The sequence below is a fragment of the Stomoxys calcitrans genome, chromosome 3, assembly GCF_963082655.1.
Source record: "Stomoxys calcitrans chromosome 3, idStoCalc2.1, whole genome shotgun sequence".
Classification (NCBI taxonomy): domain Eukaryota; kingdom Metazoa; phylum Arthropoda; class Insecta; order Diptera; family Muscidae; genus Stomoxys; species Stomoxys calcitrans.
Window position 1 is genome coordinate 139926423 of NC_081554.1, and position 15121 is coordinate 139941543.

Sequence of the window (15121 nt, forward strand, 5' to 3'; positions counted from 1 at the left end):
TAATGTATAAAATTATTTGGAATTTTGGAAATAACAAAATCGAATGTATAAAATTATTTGGAATCTTAAATGTCGTTCCAAATAATTTTGCTGATTTGTAGTTTTAATTGTAATTTGTTTGTTTTTATATAATTTCTATTTTTGATGTCGTAACAGTAAAGCAGCAAAGAAGCAATAGTCGTTGAGTGGCAGATCGTAGACTCAAGACACGGACTTGATTTGGCGAAAAGTGATTTTTATAAAGAGCACAAAAGAAATATAAAAAGCCTACAGTGGTTTGAACATTTTTGTGGGCCACTGACCAGTGACTCTGGCGTTGAAATGGAAGGTCAGCCTGAGAAAAGGGATGACGAAGAAGAAGAAGAAATTGAAGAAGCAGAGGATGCAGAGAAGCCAAAGAATGAGAAGGTCAACGAGGTCATCCAAAAAATGGAAGAGGCTAGTCGCAAGCGAAGAAAGAAGAAGTCTGATAGCGACATTTACGAGAGCCTAAAGATGGGATGCTTGGTGGAAGAGCTCAAAGCAGCGAATGCACGCCTTGAGGAGAATGCCCGCAGAAGTGAGGCTGTGATTTTGGCCCTGCGAAAGGAAGTGGCCGAACTAAAAATGGCCAGAGCAAAGCAATGTTTTTGTAATGCTTCTGATGGTCGAGTGATTGTTGCCCAGGCTACAAAGGGCATGAATCCACATATTGCTTCAGCTAGTGCCCACACTACAAAGGGCATAGCTGCTGGCAATTCAGCTGATGATGGCGTCCATATCTCAGTCGAGGATATGGATACGAATGATTTGTCGGCCGGGGTAGCCGAAAACCCCGGCACTGCGTTGAACGATGGAGCCTTCTCCCTGGTAAAGGCCAAGCGAATTCCGAAAGAGAAGAAGAAGAATGAAGAGACGCTCCCGTTGAGAGATGTTGCGCAACCTGCAAAGACTGGTGCTATACCGAAGATACCGGCAGTGAAGAAGAACGCTGTCCCCCCAGCTGTGAAGACCCCTGCTACGGGCCAACCGGCCACAGCGGATAGAGAAGACAATGGAACCATGCCTGCGTTTATGGTTTATGATGTAGGTGTAAGAGAGTTGTGTACGATTGTGTCAAGATCCCTGAACACGAAGAACTTCACCATCAGATTGGTAAGAAAGGGTTGCATAAGTTTGAGGGTAAGGGGTATAAATTCCTTTGAGAAGATTAAGAGTATGTTGAAGGAGAGGCGGTATAAATTCACCACCCATACGCCTAGGGATTTGTTGCCCTATTCAGTTGTTATTGAGGGACTTTCTGGCGAGTTTTCTAAGGAAGAGGTTGAGGAGTGTTTGGGTGGCCTTGGGTTCCCGGTTGATGTTCGGGGTTTGGTTAACCTCTCGGGGAACTTATGGCTTCTTAGGGTGGGCAGGTCCACCGATTTGGGTCTCCTCTATGGGGTGAACAGGATGTTACATTGCAGGGTCACTTTCCGTAGGGACAGGGCCCGTGATCCCGTCCAATGTTATAATTGCCAAAGGTATGGCCATGTGTCCGGCAACTGCGGTTTGCCATTTCGCTGCTGTAAATGCAGCCAGCCACATGAACGCGGGGCGTGTCCAGTTCCGCCCAAGGATTTAGAAGGGAAGGAGGTTACCGATCCAGAGACGGGTAGGGTGACGAGGTATGAGGTTGTGCCAGTGGGTTGCGTGAATTGTGGTGTTGAGGGCCATACTGCTGGCTCGAGGGAATGTCCCATTCGTGCAAGAATGGTTGCCAGGATGGCAGAGAAGAGAGTGGAAATCAGAAATAGGGATATGTCTAGGTCGAATTGGGTGAGAGGACTTTCCTACGCGTCTGCTGCTCGGGCGAGCGCGAGCTCGGCACCATCTGGTGCCCCCACATCCGCCGGTGGTGCGGATATCTTTGCGGACTGTCAGCGAATATTGGGCGGCGACTTCGTTTCAATTTTCGCTAGGATGAGGGAATTTGCACCAAGGTATGCAGGCCTTGTTAGGGAGCATGGTGAGTCGGGGGCCATTACGGCCTTCTTGCGCTTCCTCTGCGATGTGTAGTTCAGATGGGAGTGTTGAGGCAAGAGACATTTTTTGAAGATTTTTGGAGTTAAAATTTACCGCCTACACTGAAAGGGGAGATCCTTTTATATGATGGTGAGGTCCTTCTATTTTTCCATAGAAGGCATGACGGTTTTGACATTCAGGACACTGTGTACGACACAACTCAGTGATCCCTGCCTTGTACATATTGTATATAGTTATTTAGAATTACTCTAGAATTAAGATTATATTTATTCTTTCTGTATATAGTTATTTAGGTTTAAGATTTAGATTTAAGTATCACACCCCTATTTTTGGTACTATGAAATATTTCTTTTGGTTTTTGACTCGAGGTTAATTTTGATTTTGATTTTTGACGGGATTTGTAGTCATGGTCAAGAGCCGGCTACCGCATAATAACTTGAAGTTGTCGTACGAGGGAATTTTTTAAGTACTTTGTAAAATTTATAGATTCAATTAGATATTAGCAAAATCTCTGTAAATGAATTTGAATTTTGGAAAAAATAAACGGCTATATGAAACGCCATGAAACACACAAAATCGTGAACAGTGTTAAAAGTGTTTGTGTGACTTAAAAAAAACCAAGTGAAAATGCCTCCAAAAGCCAGTGGGTAAGCAGCAAAGAAGCAATAGTCGTTGAGTGGCAGATCGTAGACTCAAGACACGAACTTGATTTGGCGAAAAGTGATTTTTGTAAGGAGCACAAAAGAAATATAAAAAGCCTACAGTGGTTTGAACATTTTTGTGGGCCACTGACCAGTGATTGTGGCGTTGAAATGGAAGGTCAGCCTGAGAAAAGGGATGTCGAAGAAGAAGAAGAAATGGAAGAAGCAGAGGATGCAGAGAAGCCAAAGAAGAAGACGGTCAACGAGGTCATCCAAAAAATGGATGAGGCTAGTCGCAAGCGAAGAAAGAAGAAGTCTGATAGCGACATTTACGAGAGCCTAAAGATGGGATGCTTGGTGGATGAACTCAAGGCAACGATTGCACGCCTTGAGGAGAATGCTCGCAGAGATGGGGCTGTAATTTTGGCCCTACGAACGGAAATGGCCGAAATGAAAATGGCAATGATGGCCAGTGCAAAGCAATGTTTTTGTAATGCTTCTGATGGTCGAGTGATTGTTGCCCAAGCTACAAAGGGCATGGATTCACATATTGTTTCAGCTAGCGCCCACACTACAAAGGGCATAGCTGCTGGCAATTCAGCTGAAGATGGCGTGCATATCTCAGTCGAGGATATGGATACGAATGATTTGTCGGCCGGGGTAACCGAAAACCCCGGCACTGCGTTGAACGATGGACCCTTCTCCCTGGTAAAGGCCAAGCGAATTCCGAAAGAGAAGAAGAAGAATGAAGAGACGCTCCCGTTGAGAGATGTTGCGCAACCTGCAAAGACTGGTGCTATACCGAAGATGCCGGCAGTGAAGAAGAACGCTGTCCCCCCAGCTGTGAAGACCCCTGCTACGGGCCACCCGGCCACAGCGGATAGAGAAGACAATGGAACCATGCCTGCGTTTATGGTTTATGATGTAGGTGTAAGAGAGTTGTGTACGATTGTGTCAAGATCCCTGAACACGAAGAACTTCACCATCAGATTGGTAAGAAAGGGTTGCATAAGTTTGAGTGTAAGGGGTATAAATTCCTTTGAGAAGATTAAGAGTATGTTGAAGGAGAGGCGGTATAAATTCACCACCCATACGCCTAAGGATTTGTTGCCCTATTCCGTTGTTATTGAGGGGCTTTCTGGCGAGTTTTCTAAGGAAGAGGTTGAGGAGTGTTTGGGTGGCCTTGGGTTCCCGGTTGATGTTCGGGGTTTGGTTAACCTCTCGGGGAACTTGTGGCTTCTTAGGGTGGGCAGGTCCACCGATTTGGGTCTCCTCTATGGAGTGAACAGGATGTTGCATTGCAGGGTCACTTTCCGTAGGGACAGGGCCCGTGGTCCCGTCCAATGTTATAATTGCCAAAGGTATGGCCATGTGTCCGGCAACTGCGGTTTGCCATTTCGCTGCTGTAAATGCAGCCAGCCACATGAACGCGGGGCGTGTCCAGTTCCGCCCAAGGATTTAGAAGGGAAGGAGGTTACCGATCCAGAGACGGGTAGGGTGACGAGGTATGAGGTTGTGCCAGTGGGTTGCGTGAATTGTGGTGTTGAGGGCCATACTGCTGGCTCGAGGGAATGTCCCATTCGTGCAATAATGGTTGCCAGGATGGCAGAGAAGAGAGAGGAGATCAGAAATAGGGATATGTCTAGGTCGAATTGGGTGAGAGGACTTTCCTACGCGTCTGCTGCTCGGGCGAGCGCGAGCTCGGCACCATCTGGTGCCCCCACATCCGCCGGCGGTGCGGATATCTTTGCGGACTGTCAGCGAATATTGGGCGGCGACTTCGTTTCAATTTTCGCTAGGATGAGGGAATTTGCACCAGGGTATGCATGCCTTGTTAGGGAGCATGGTGAGTCGGGGGCCATTACGGCCTTCTTGCGCTTCCTCTGCGATGTGTAGTTCAGATGGGAGTGTTGAGGCAAGAGACATTTTTTGAAGATTTTTGGAGTTCAAATTTACCGCCTACACTGAAAGGGGAGATCCTTTTATATGATGGTGAGGTCCTTCTATTTTTCCATAGAAGGCATGACGGTTTTGACATTCAGGACACTGTGTACGACACAACTCAGTGATCCCTGCCTTGTACATATTGTATATAGTTATTTAGAATTACTCTAGAATTAAGATTATATTTATTCTTTCTGTATATAGTTATTTAGGTTTAAGATTTAGATTTAAGTATCACACCCCTATTTTTGGTACTATGAAATATTTCTTTTGGTTTTTGACTCGAGATTAATTTTGATTTTGATTTTGACGGAATTTGTAGTCATGGTCAAGAGCCGGCTACCGCATAATAACTTGAAGTTGTCGTACGAGGGAATTTTTTAAGTACTTTGTAAAATTTATAGATTCAATTAGATATTAGCAAAATCTCTGTAAATGAATTTGAATTTTGGAAAAAATAAACGGCTATATGAAACGCCATCAAACACACAAAATCGTGAACAGTGTTAAAAGTGTTTGTGTGACTTAAAAAAAAAACCAAGTGAAAATGCCTCCAAAAGCCAGTGGTAAAGCAGCAAAGAAGGCCGGCAAAGCCCAAAAGAACATCACTAAGGGTGACAAGACCAAGAGACGCACCAAGCGTAAGGAGAGTTATGCTATCTACATTTACAAAGTGTTGAAGCAAGTCCATCCCGATACTGGTATCTCCTCAAAGGCCATGAGCATCATGAACAGTTTCGCCAACGATATCTTTGAACGTATCGCCGCCGAAGCCTCCCGTTTGGCTCACTACAACAAGCGTTCCACCATCACCAGTCGGGAAATCCAAACTGCCGTCCGTCTATTATTGCCCGGTGAGTTGGCTAAGCACGCTGTCAGTGAAGGTACCAAAGCCGTTACTAAGTACACCAGCTCCAAGTAAATGGCATACTTATTTCGTCGTACAATATTTTCCCTACAACATCAAAGGCCCTTTTCAGGGCCACAAAATAAATTAAAAAAGAGACTTAATTCGTTATTCAACTAAAATTAATTTATATTTACAAATTTAAAGAAAAAATATATCTATCACTCACCTCACATTGCCCTTATACTTTTTTAAAATAAAATATGTATACTACCCATACTCTAATATTGCCCTCCTTGCTTAGCACCATCTACATCTACAGTAGTATGATCAACACATATTGCTCTTATGCTCAAACACTCGGTATGCAACGTTGTATTGATGTTCGAGTATATGTGAGCGTGTGTGTTGATACTAAATTTTTTAGGGATGTATACTAGTATGTTAGCGTGAAATGGTGTAGAGATGTATATGTGGACTTATGCGTTTGTACGCGAGATCTATGGGTAGGTATGCTCGTAAAGAATGAAATAGGTATGCTAAGTGCGATTTTTGAAGGGAATATTGTACGCCACTCTCTTATTGGTTAGGTATGCTAAATGAGATTTTCTTTAACATTAAGTGATTTTCATAATTCTTAGTAATTGCTTTGGTTTATGACCCTAAGTGAAACAGTTAATCCAGTTGCGGAAAAAATCCCATTTAACATGTGATTACTTAAATTTCCTTAAAGGGTAATTTATTCCCATATTAGGTAACAATGGTATTAAAAGATTTCAACAGATGTCTTACAGCTACGAAAAGGGCTGTGATTAGCTTTTCCCTTAAAATTAACAGAGTATTTATTAGGTAATTAAAAAATTGTTTGAGTTAAATTTGGTCTCTTTTTAAAAATTTTTTTGTAGCCCTGAAAAGGGCTGTTAGATATACTGCTTTCGAATATCGAAAATAATCATTTTGACATGATAAGTAATTTTGCATGGAAAAATTACTTCTTAGCGGCGGTCTTCTTGGCAGCTGGCTTCTTTGCTGCGGCAGCCTTTTTGGGCTTGGCAGCGGTGGTTTTTGCCTTGGGTGCCTTTGGTTTAGTGGCTGATGCTTTGGCGGCTGTTTTTGCGGGTTTAGCTTTAACTGTACCTGTCTTTTTGGCAGTTTTAGCCTTGGCCTTTTCGGTCTTCTTCTTCTCGGCGGTCTTTTTAGCAGCGGAAGGCTTCTTTGCAGCGGCTTTCTTTTCACCGGCTGCCTTTTTGGGTGCTGCTGCCTTCTTTTTCTTATCACCGGCTGGGGCCTTCTTCTTCTTTTCAGCGCTCTTTGCTTTAGGTTCCTTCGAGGCAGATGGGGACAATTTGAATGAACCGGAGGCACCCTTACCTTTAGTTTGGATCAATTTTCCACTAGCAACAGCGCTCTTCAAGTACTTCTTGATGAATGGGGCCAATTTTACAGCATCAACTTTGTATGTGCTGGCCAAGTATTTCTTGATGGCAGGCAATGAGGAACCACCACGTTCTTTCAATGTTTTGATGGCAGCATCGACCATTTGTTGGGTTGGTGGATGGCTTGGGGCAGCAGAGGGTTTCTTTGCCTTGGCAGCGGCTTTCTTAGGTGCCTTTTTCTCAACAGCGGCGACTGGAGATGCGGTGGCTTCAACAACGGCGGCGTCAGACATGATTTCACTTATATTTTTCTTTTTAAACACACTTTAACACTTTGTAAATATACACTCACTACTGGTGTACGCTGATTGGTTGAAAATATGGTTTCAACCTTTAGACGCCTTTGGCTGATTTATTAATTTTCAAAACACTTATCGTTAGGACAATTAGGAACATTCTTAAAGTTATGTTGTCTATATACGTATAAATTTAGCGTAAAATATTATTACTTATCTAAATATATTCTCTATTCGAAAGAGGTGCAGAGGCGCAGCCATAGCACATAACTATTACTTTATTCTTTTAACCATAGTACCTGGAAGGAAAGTTAATATCCAATAATACTTATAAACTAAGATAAAATAATGACACTTATAGACTAAATATTATATACTATATACACATTCAGGAGCCCAATGCCCCCGCAGAAGACTGCCTACTGGGCAGTGTTGTAGACCAGGTCCTCAATTCCGGTGGATCCGAACCTTCTATTATAGAACAGGAGTCTGCCATCCCTAGAAAGCAGGCCCTGTTCCTCCAAATCCGCAAGGCACACCGGCGGCCGGTGTGGCACTTCCAACAAACGTCCAGGACTTATGCCGCCCTGAAGACATCCCCTCACCAAACCATTGTCCACAGTGGACGCCTTCTCCAAGAAACCCAACGCGCACCTGACAAGGAACACATCGATCCTCTCGAGACCTGCCATGGAATAGACCATCTCACAGGATGGCCGTCGCATCACCCCATCAGGGCCCATAGCAGGTCTGAGGCCCAGACAAGAGACGAGGATCCTCCTCTCCCAGATCCTCAACCTTTCCATTTGGTTGGACGTGATGTCGAACCATACCGGAAAGGCGTAGGCGGTGATAGGCCTGATGATCTGTTTATAGATCAGCAGCTTCACACGCCTACTGAGACCCCCTGAGGTTCTAAAGACCCTCAGGTAGGAGAAGAAGACCCCTTTGACCTTGTTGAGCAGATAATCAATGTGTCTAACAAAGGTGAACCTTTCCTGGAAGACAACGCCCAGATACTTAATGCTGTCGCGAGTGGCGATGGCCTGACCTCCAATGGCAAGAGCGGGTTCGTACGTCCGTGAACGGGGGTACAAGTTCCGCCTCTTACCCTTGAAGATCATGCCCTCGCATTTGTCAACATTAAGCTTCAGCCTCCATCTGTCAAAATAGACAGAGAGCTCCTCCAAGTAATGGTTCACTCTGGCATCCACAACCGCAGCGTCTGGTCCCGATGCCGCAATGAGAATGTCATCGGCATAAGCAAGGAGCAGGTCGCCAGCGGGTGGTTCCGGAATGTCAGACACAAAGATGTTGTACAAAATCGGGCCCAGGAGAGACCCCTGGGGTACCCCGGTTCGCACTTCTCTACTACCCGACAAAGTCTCGCCTACCCGGATCCTGAAAGTTCTGCCACCAAGGAAATCTCTGACCAATCGGCAGAGGTTCGTGTCAAAACCCAGGATCCTCATCTTGTATATGATAGCATCATGCCATACGCTATCAAACGCCCTGGAGAAATCAAGGCTCACGGCAATCGTGACGTGTCGCCGGTTGAGCCCCCTAGAAACATGGTCCCCGAATACAGTCAGGGCATGGGAGGTGGAGAGACCCCGCCTGAAACCGAACTGGCAGTCAGGCAGGATCGCCCTGTCATCGAGAGTTTCCCTGATGCCCTCAAGCATGAAAAACTCAAAGAGCTTGCCCAACGAAGGGAGCAAGCTGATCGGTCTGTAAGCATCACCCCTGGATGGGTCCTTCCCCGGCTTAAGGATGGGGACCGTAATGGCCTCCTTCCAAGACGCCGGGAAATAACCCAAATTAAGGCAATGATTAAATAGGACCGCGATGACACCCCAGGCCCTCCTGTCCGTCCTCTTAAGGACGATGTCAGGAACGCCGTCCAAACCGCAGGATCTACGATTACGCCTAGCCCGAAGGGCATCTCCCACCGCGTCGGCTGAAACAAATCGGCCCCTGCACCAGTCCACAGAGCCTCCTCCAGCGGAGCCATCAGCGGCCAGAGCCGCAGAAAATTCCACCAGAGGGACACCGCCGACCAGCGACGAAACCTCGTCTCTGACCAACCCGTCTATAGGAAGTCCCCTCCCGGCCATCTCCGACACGTCACCCTGGACATGATCCGCCAGTATGTCCGCCTTGAGACGGTCATCCGAGACGACAGACCCGTCCGCCCGGACAAGATCAGGGATCGGAACCCTTTTCTTAATGCCGGCAGCGGCCCTAACCTTAGAGTAAACCCTATCGTCCACCCTTACACTCGCCAGATGACGAGCTTGGCGCTCCTCATCGTACCGTCGTATCTCATCACGCAAGATACGGTCCAAATCCCGGATCTCCATCCTATACAAGTCGTACCGGAAAGGATCCGTGGTCCTATGAAGAGCGCGCCTAAGCCTTTTCTTCGTCCGGAACAGTTCCACAACCTCCGGGGAAAGTCTCCGAGAGTCACCACGCCTAGGGCGTACCCTTGGTGTGGAGGACTCCATGGCATCACGAAGTGCCCCACTCAGGGAATCAATGCACGCATCGATCTCCTCGCATGTGACATTTCGGTCCACCGGCAGAGAACATTCACCCAGATTGTCGGCAAGAACCCTGTGGAACCTGTGTCGGTCCATCCTAGCGTAGTCATAGACCAAAGCAGGCTCCCTCGTATCCGGGCGAACACCGGAGACAAGGATCTCCAAGGCCCTATGATCAGACTCATAGTCCAGAGTGCCGATCATCCTACCACGCGTACCGGACACTGCAACGCCGGGCGATGCCAAACAGATATCGATGTAGGAGGCTGACCCCCTACCGAACCTGGTTGGTCCGTCCGTCGGAACAACGTCCAGATCGGGACACCGGAGCAAAAACTCGCGTACCAATCTCCCTCTGCCGCAAGTAGAGCCGCCGCCCCACTCGACGTGCCTGGCATTCAGGTCAGCGCCGACCAGGACCTCACAGCCCGCAGCCAATGACCCCAACGCATCTAGGGAAGATACATCAAAGTCATTGGCCGGTGCGCAGTAGAGGGAAACCACACAGAGCGGCCTTCCGCCCTCTCTGTGTATCCTGACACAGGTCCCCTCGAGAACCCCTAAGTCCAACTGGACCCTATCACACCTGATATTGTCCCTGACCAACACAGCCGTTCCGCCACCCACGCGGTCCCGTCTGTACTGGGCAAAGACAATATACCCTTCCATCTCAAAGCGATGCCCCGCGTTCAGCTTATGCTCGGCCACAAGCATGACGTCAGGGCTGTGTCTATCCAAGAATAGTCTAAGATAATGTCTCTTCAGCCTAGAAACGACTGAATTGGCATTAACAAATACTACTCTCAGATCTCTAGACATCGCAGAGAGAGTCAACTACCGACATCATGGCTCCACAAATGTCGCCTACCTCTACCATCGTCCTGATGTCAGCAGATCGCTGACGCAGGACGGCTGCGCAGGTAAGGAAGTCCTTACCGAAAGCATCCCTGCACTTCGCGTCAAACGAGGCGAATAGACCAGCAGCGGATGCGGCGGCAGAACCAGCCCCATTCGGCACCGCAGCAAGTGCGGGACGAACAGGGGCCGGTGCCACAACAGGCGCAGTGCGAACCGTGGCCACAGCAGCATAGGAGACACCCCGTTGGGCGTAGCGTCCAACCGGAGCCGCCGAAGCAGCCGTTGCAGCAGGCGTAGATGAAGCACCAGACTTCATCAGTGCCCGCTGGGCCAGAAGAGCCTGCCTCTTAGGGCAGTTCTTCGCGCTCGCAGCGTGGCCGTCAACACCACAATTGACGCACCTCAACGCAAACTCAGGACGCACCGTCACAACTCCAGTGGTAGGGTCCTGCACCTTTATCGAACGGGGTTGTGAGACCCCCTTCGGAATGGCGCACTTCCCAGGGCCATGTTCGCCACCACATTTGACGCACCGGAATGGCATGCCGCAGTTGGTGGAAACATGGCCGAACCTCTGGCAGTTGAAACACTGCGAGACCCCGACCTTCACGTCCTTCCTAAACAAGACCCTACAGCTGAGAAACCTTCTAACCTCGAAGAGTCCGTCAACGTCGGGTCCTCTGGCCAAGTGGATAAGCCACTTATTCCCCCCTAACCTCACAACTCGTCTGATGTCCAGGCTTAGTGGCAGACCACGTAGCCCAGCCCGGACATCTTCCTCATCATAAGACGACGACAGACCCTCGAGCACGACGGAGCGTGCGGTCTGTCCCTTGGGAGAGTAGGTGAACGAAGCGATCCCCTTTTCCCTAATCATGGAGAGAACCTTCGCATGCTCGTCCATGGACAAGATCCGAAGGTTCACCCCATTCCTGCCAACCAGCGACAACGTATACTTGTCGTGTCCCAGCAAGGCCCTAACGTCATCTGCGAACCCCTTGACATTCACCCCTACCACCGAGATCACCGGAATTGAGGACTTACCTGGTCTCTGATCCGTTGGAGCGGGTGGGGTTGGAGCGGGTGGGGTAGGTGGGGCTGGTGCAGATGCTGATGCTGATTTGAGGGGAATGGACCGATTGCCCGAGTAAACGGCCACAACCCTTGCCCTTGCCCTCTTTGTTTTTTTCTTCGTCTTGCCATCCGGTTGGGTAGCAATCTTCTTATCCACAGTAGATGCGGCCTTTGCTGCTGCTGCTGCTGATGTAGATGGCAGGTCATCTGCCATTGTTGTTTTAAACGATGATGCTGCAGCTGATGATGTTGATGGAACTGCAGTTGTTGATGGTGCTGCCACAGCTGGGGTGCCAGGAGGTCCATCGCTCAATATCGTCTTGGCCGGCTTCTTCGGTACCACCACGTGTGAGGCCGGCGCTGCACTCACAACATTGATCTTCCCGGGCATCGGCTTTATGACCACGGGCTGCTACACTGGCGGTGTGTCAGCAGGCTCCATATCCATGGCATCCATTGTGCCATTGTTGGCATTAGGTCCCTTGACCTCTGCCAGCTGTTTCTGCAAGGAGCCCAGCAAGCGTTTATAGCTGAACTCCTTGTTCCCGAGCTCTTGGACTTGGTGGCCAAGCTCTTTAACAAGCGCCAATAGACGTTGTTGCTCTTGGCGCTGACTTTCGACCAAATCTACCAGGGACTGGTATTCGGTCCTATTGATAGTAACGACGTCCAGCATTGTCGTTGCTTTTTTATCTGGCGCGCTCTTCGACGGTCCGTCGGAATCTTCATCGGAGGTAATTTTCCTTCGAACTGACATGGCACCATAGGCTTTGCGCACTCAGTCACGATATCTGCTGTTGTTGTTGACGGCTGCCAAACTGACCGCAGGTATCCGATTCGCTAATCGTTGGGAAAGCCCACGGTAAAACCTAATAGCGATGTTATTACCGTGGCTTGCTGTTGTTGTTGTTGTAGTCTTGGCAAGGGGTTGATGCCTTGACTCTTTTCTTCCGCTGCATCCAGGCTACGCCAGGCCAAAGATGAATCGATGTTACCTGCCCTCGGCACGTGAATAACGAAAAGCCGCTGGCAGGTATAACTTCACTTATATTTTTCTTTTTAAACACACTTTAACACTTTGTAAATATACACTCACTACTGGTGTACGCTGATTGGTTGAAAATATGGTTTCAACCTTTAGACTAGTGATGGCTGGGTACATCGAAATTATGAGAAGTACATAGTAGTCAACTACGAAATTTTGCGAAACGTTGTGTGGAAGCGAATAAAAATTTTTACAAAAGTTTTCACAGAATTATTCATTTTACGATGAGATAGTAACAATTTCTTTTAATTTTTTATACAATTCTTCTAGTAGAGATATCCAGCTAATCATTAAAGAAAATCCGAGTTAATTATCTTTAAGCGTTACCGAGTTATAAGGGTTTGAGTTGAAAGTTTATAAAAATGTTATGATAAAATTGTAACTAAATTATAAAAATTTTCCAATTTTTATTGAAAATTGGTTTTTATAAAAATTTAGTATGGAATCTTGATATGTTTTCTTGAAAGAAGTGTAAAAAAAAGTGAAAATTTGGATGATTTTCATAGTGAAATAATCGATTTTATTATGTAGTCTATGATAGTTGAATTCACCATATTGGCGTATTTTCCATGAATAAAAGTTTTTCTGCAAATTAATTTGAAAGCTCTAATGTACAAATGTTTTAGGAAAATTTTATCATAAAATATTATAGAAATGATAGATTTCTATTAAAATGTTACATAATTTGTAAAAAGTGTACGTTTGTTACGAAAAGTCTAAAATATTACGATGCTATGTTATACCAACGTCGTTGGCTATGCAAAATGTGCGGTGAGCTCTATTGCATTTATTATAAAATATTTTTTTCTATATAAAGTGGACTTGAAACTAAATAAAAAATTTAAAAATGTAAATTCTAAACAATGTATTGTTGCAATCACAAATTTAAAAAAATATATTTTTTTTTTTTTTGGAAATTAAACACAAATTGAAAAATGCCCTTGTCTAAGCAAGCAAATGTAGAACAGTTGCATACCGAACGAAATCTATTTCCCTTTAATAATTTAAAATATTAAAATACTATTTTATTCTTTTTAAAACAGTTTTTAGAATAGCAAAAAATATCATTTGTTTAAAAATAATAAAAAATACAGAAAAAATTTATATTCAATGTATCTAAATTATCTATTTAAAGTTAAAATTCTCTCGAATGTATTGGCCTGCCTGTTTTTATCTTCATTCATTCTTGTTATGTAGCTACTACGAAAAATCAAATTTTGCAAAAAGAATAACAGCAAATATACTGTTGCTAATAGAAAATAAAAATTTTCAATTTAACATAAAAAGTAAATTAAATAATTTTTTTTTAAAAAAAGTTTTTGATTTCGCTCCATGTTTTGAAACCCAATATTACCAAAAGTAAAACGCATAGAAAAGAAAATTTTTTTTTTAATATAAATAGTGTATTTTTCCATCCCCAAAAAAAAGACTATATTTATTTATTTTAATAAAAATAAAAAGGTGTAAGTTTTGAATAAATTTTTTTCTCTTTTTTATAAAAATATTGTGGTCCTGAAAAGGACCGATTGTTTTTGTAAAAAAAAGTTGGCTTTTAAAATGTCAATAATTTAAGCACGTTCTCCACGAATATGTCTGGCCAATTGGATATCCTTGGGCATGATGGTGACACGCTTGGCATGGATGGCACACAAGTTGGTATCTTCGAAGAGACCGACCAAGTAGGCTTCGCTAGCTTCTTGCAAGGCCATGACAGCAGAGCTCTGGAAACGCAAGTCAGTCTTGAAATCTTGGGCAATTTCACGAACCAAACGTTGGAAAGGCAATTTGCGGATCAACAACTCAGTACTCTTCTGGTAGCGACGGATTTCACGCAAAGCAACGGTACCAGGGCGGAAACGATGTGGCTTCTTAACACCACCGGTGGCTGGTGCGCTCTTACGAGCAGCTTTGGTAGCCAATTGCTTACGAGGGGCTTTGCCACCAGTAGATTTACGGGCAGTTTGCTTAGTACGATCCATTTTTCACTAGAGGTTTTTAGTTCACTTCACGATATGCACACAAACACTGTTAACACTGTAATAGTTGCCTTACAATTTCAATTTCAATTTCAAAATAGCGTTTTTATTTCTGATAAAATCTTCCTATATATGTACAGTTACGCTTACTGCTAAAATCTTACAGGCTACTATTCCAATGTATTACAATTATGGATACTCTTAAACATATAGTATATGACTGCGCTACAAGGCAACAGCCGCTAATCCTTCAAAGAAAAAACAAACATCAACACAGAGGGTAGGTACAAAAAATACAGATTCAAAAAATACCAATTCATTATTTTATAAACTAAATAAAAATTCATTATGACTTAAACTAAGGAAATTAAAAAAAAGTAAAAAGTAAATAAAAAGTACTATTTACACTATTTACAATATAAAAACCACAATGCTCACTGCGGCCATCATCAGACTACTGGCTGGTGTCGTACACCAGATGATTCAGGTCAAAAGAACCATTCAACCTATGATA

At 45.1% G+C, this 15121-nt stretch overlaps 2 protein-coding genes across 2 annotated transcripts; both read right to left on the reverse strand.

The window, feature by feature from the left end:
* Positions 1-4774: 4774 nt before the first annotated feature.
* LOC131996169 (histone H1-like) lies at positions 4775-7105 on the reverse strand. The gene is made up of 2 exons (XM_059365622.1): positions 6437-7105; positions 4775-4783 (listed from the first exon to the last, which is right to left on the reverse strand). The coding sequence occupies exons 1-2, from the start codon at positions 7103-7105 to the stop codon at positions 4775-4777; spliced, it is 678 nt and encodes a 225-aa protein (XP_059221605.1).
* A 7094-nt stretch (positions 7106-14199) lies between these two features.
* Positions 14200-14610, reverse strand: LOC131995789 (histone H3-like). The gene has a single exon (XM_059364889.1). The coding sequence runs from the start codon at positions 14608-14610 to the stop codon at positions 14200-14202; it is 411 nt and encodes a 136-aa protein (XP_059220872.1).
* Positions 14611-15121: the final 511 nt, after the last annotated feature.

What these genes read in the sequence shown, in the direction of transcription:
- LOC131996169 (XM_059365622.1), bottom strand. Translation starts at nt 7,105, where the DNA reads ATGTCTGACGCCGCCGTTGTTGAAGCCACCGCATCTCCAGTCGCCGCT.
- LOC131995789 (XM_059364889.1), bottom strand. Translation starts at nt 14,610, where the DNA reads ATGGATCGTACTAAGCAAACTGCCCGTAAATCTACTGGTGGCAAAGCC.